The sequence below is a fragment of the Penaeus monodon genome, chromosome 32 (genome assembly GCF_015228065.2).
Source record: "Penaeus monodon isolate SGIC_2016 chromosome 32, NSTDA_Pmon_1, whole genome shotgun sequence".
NCBI lineage: Eukaryota > Metazoa > Arthropoda > Malacostraca > Decapoda > Penaeidae > Penaeus > Penaeus monodon.
In genome coordinates, this window is record NC_051417.1 from 13,089,155 (window position 1) to 13,090,211 (window position 1,057).

Here is a 1,057-nt window from a genome sequence, read left to right on the forward strand (position 1 = left end):
GCTAAAAATAACATTAACAGGCAGTCCTTTCCTTAGTTGGTATTTCCTATATTTTACTTGTAAATAATGATACATGTATTAGTTTCATAACATAGTTGTATTCACTCTGGTATGCAAAGATATTTTATTTATAAATATTTCTCACAAATCATTTCCTAGCCTGTAGCACACATAAGAACATTTAATCTCACTACACATTCACACATTCTTTCTTTGTGTCTACTTAATATACTACAAATCACTTACTACATGTGATGTGTATGTCATTATTATCGCACTTTGCGAGAACATTCATGCACATGAAATAGCTATTTCCGTTTCAGTCCAGCTGAAACCTTATTGAGATACTGATGTTAAGCTTGTACAACTCATCTTTAGCATCTGAAGGAAGGGTTTGATAAGACATGTTCGATAAAATATCCTCAGACGATTCTTGTTCACGAATTTCACTTCTCAGTAACACGTCCAAGTGGGCACAAAGTGGCAGTGCCACTAACAACACTTTTTTGTTTTGTTTTGTTGTTCGTGTATTAATCAGATCATTATTGAAACAATAATGCTCATTTTTTTCCTGCCAGTAAAATCATACTGGTGTATTATCTAAATATTTCACATTACAACGTGGAAGTGTTGGGGCACCTCAGGATCTTGGCGAAGGCGCGGCGGAAGTCGAGGTTGAAGATGGTGTAGATGACGGGGTTGAGGGACGAGTTGATGTAGCCGAGCCACACGATGAAGTTGATGAGCTTGTCGTTGGGCACCGGGCACGTCGGGCAGAAGGGCAGGATCACGTACATCAGGAAGAAGGGCAGCCAGCACACCACGAACGAGCCCATGATGATGCCCAGCGTCCGGGCGGCGCGCCGCTCCTTCGACAGCGAGATCTTCTGCCGCTCCTCGATGAACTGGTGGATCTGGCTGCCGTCCTTGGGGTCGAGCCGCACCACCACGCCCACGCTCCTCTTCTCGTCGAGCGGCGACGCGTCGTCCTTGGCGTGGCTCGGGTCCGACGTCTCGGCGATGGGCGGGGGCGCCAGGCCGGGCGTCGACGAGGACG

At 46.1% G+C, this 1,057-nt stretch overlaps 1 protein-coding gene across 1 annotated transcript in view; it reads right to left on the reverse strand.

The window, feature by feature from the left end:
* Nucleotides 1–58: 58 nt before the first annotated feature.
* The window catches only part of LOC119593268 (probable G-protein coupled receptor No18), a 1,981-nt gene continuing 982 nt past the window's right edge, over nucleotides 59–1,057 (reverse strand). The window contains exon 1 of the mRNA XM_037942199.1: nucleotides 59–1,057. This exon is cut by the window's right edge and continues 982 nt beyond it. Within this exon, the coding sequence (XP_037798127.1) occupies nucleotides 615–1,057 (443 nt within the window). The 3' untranslated portion in view covers nucleotides 59–614.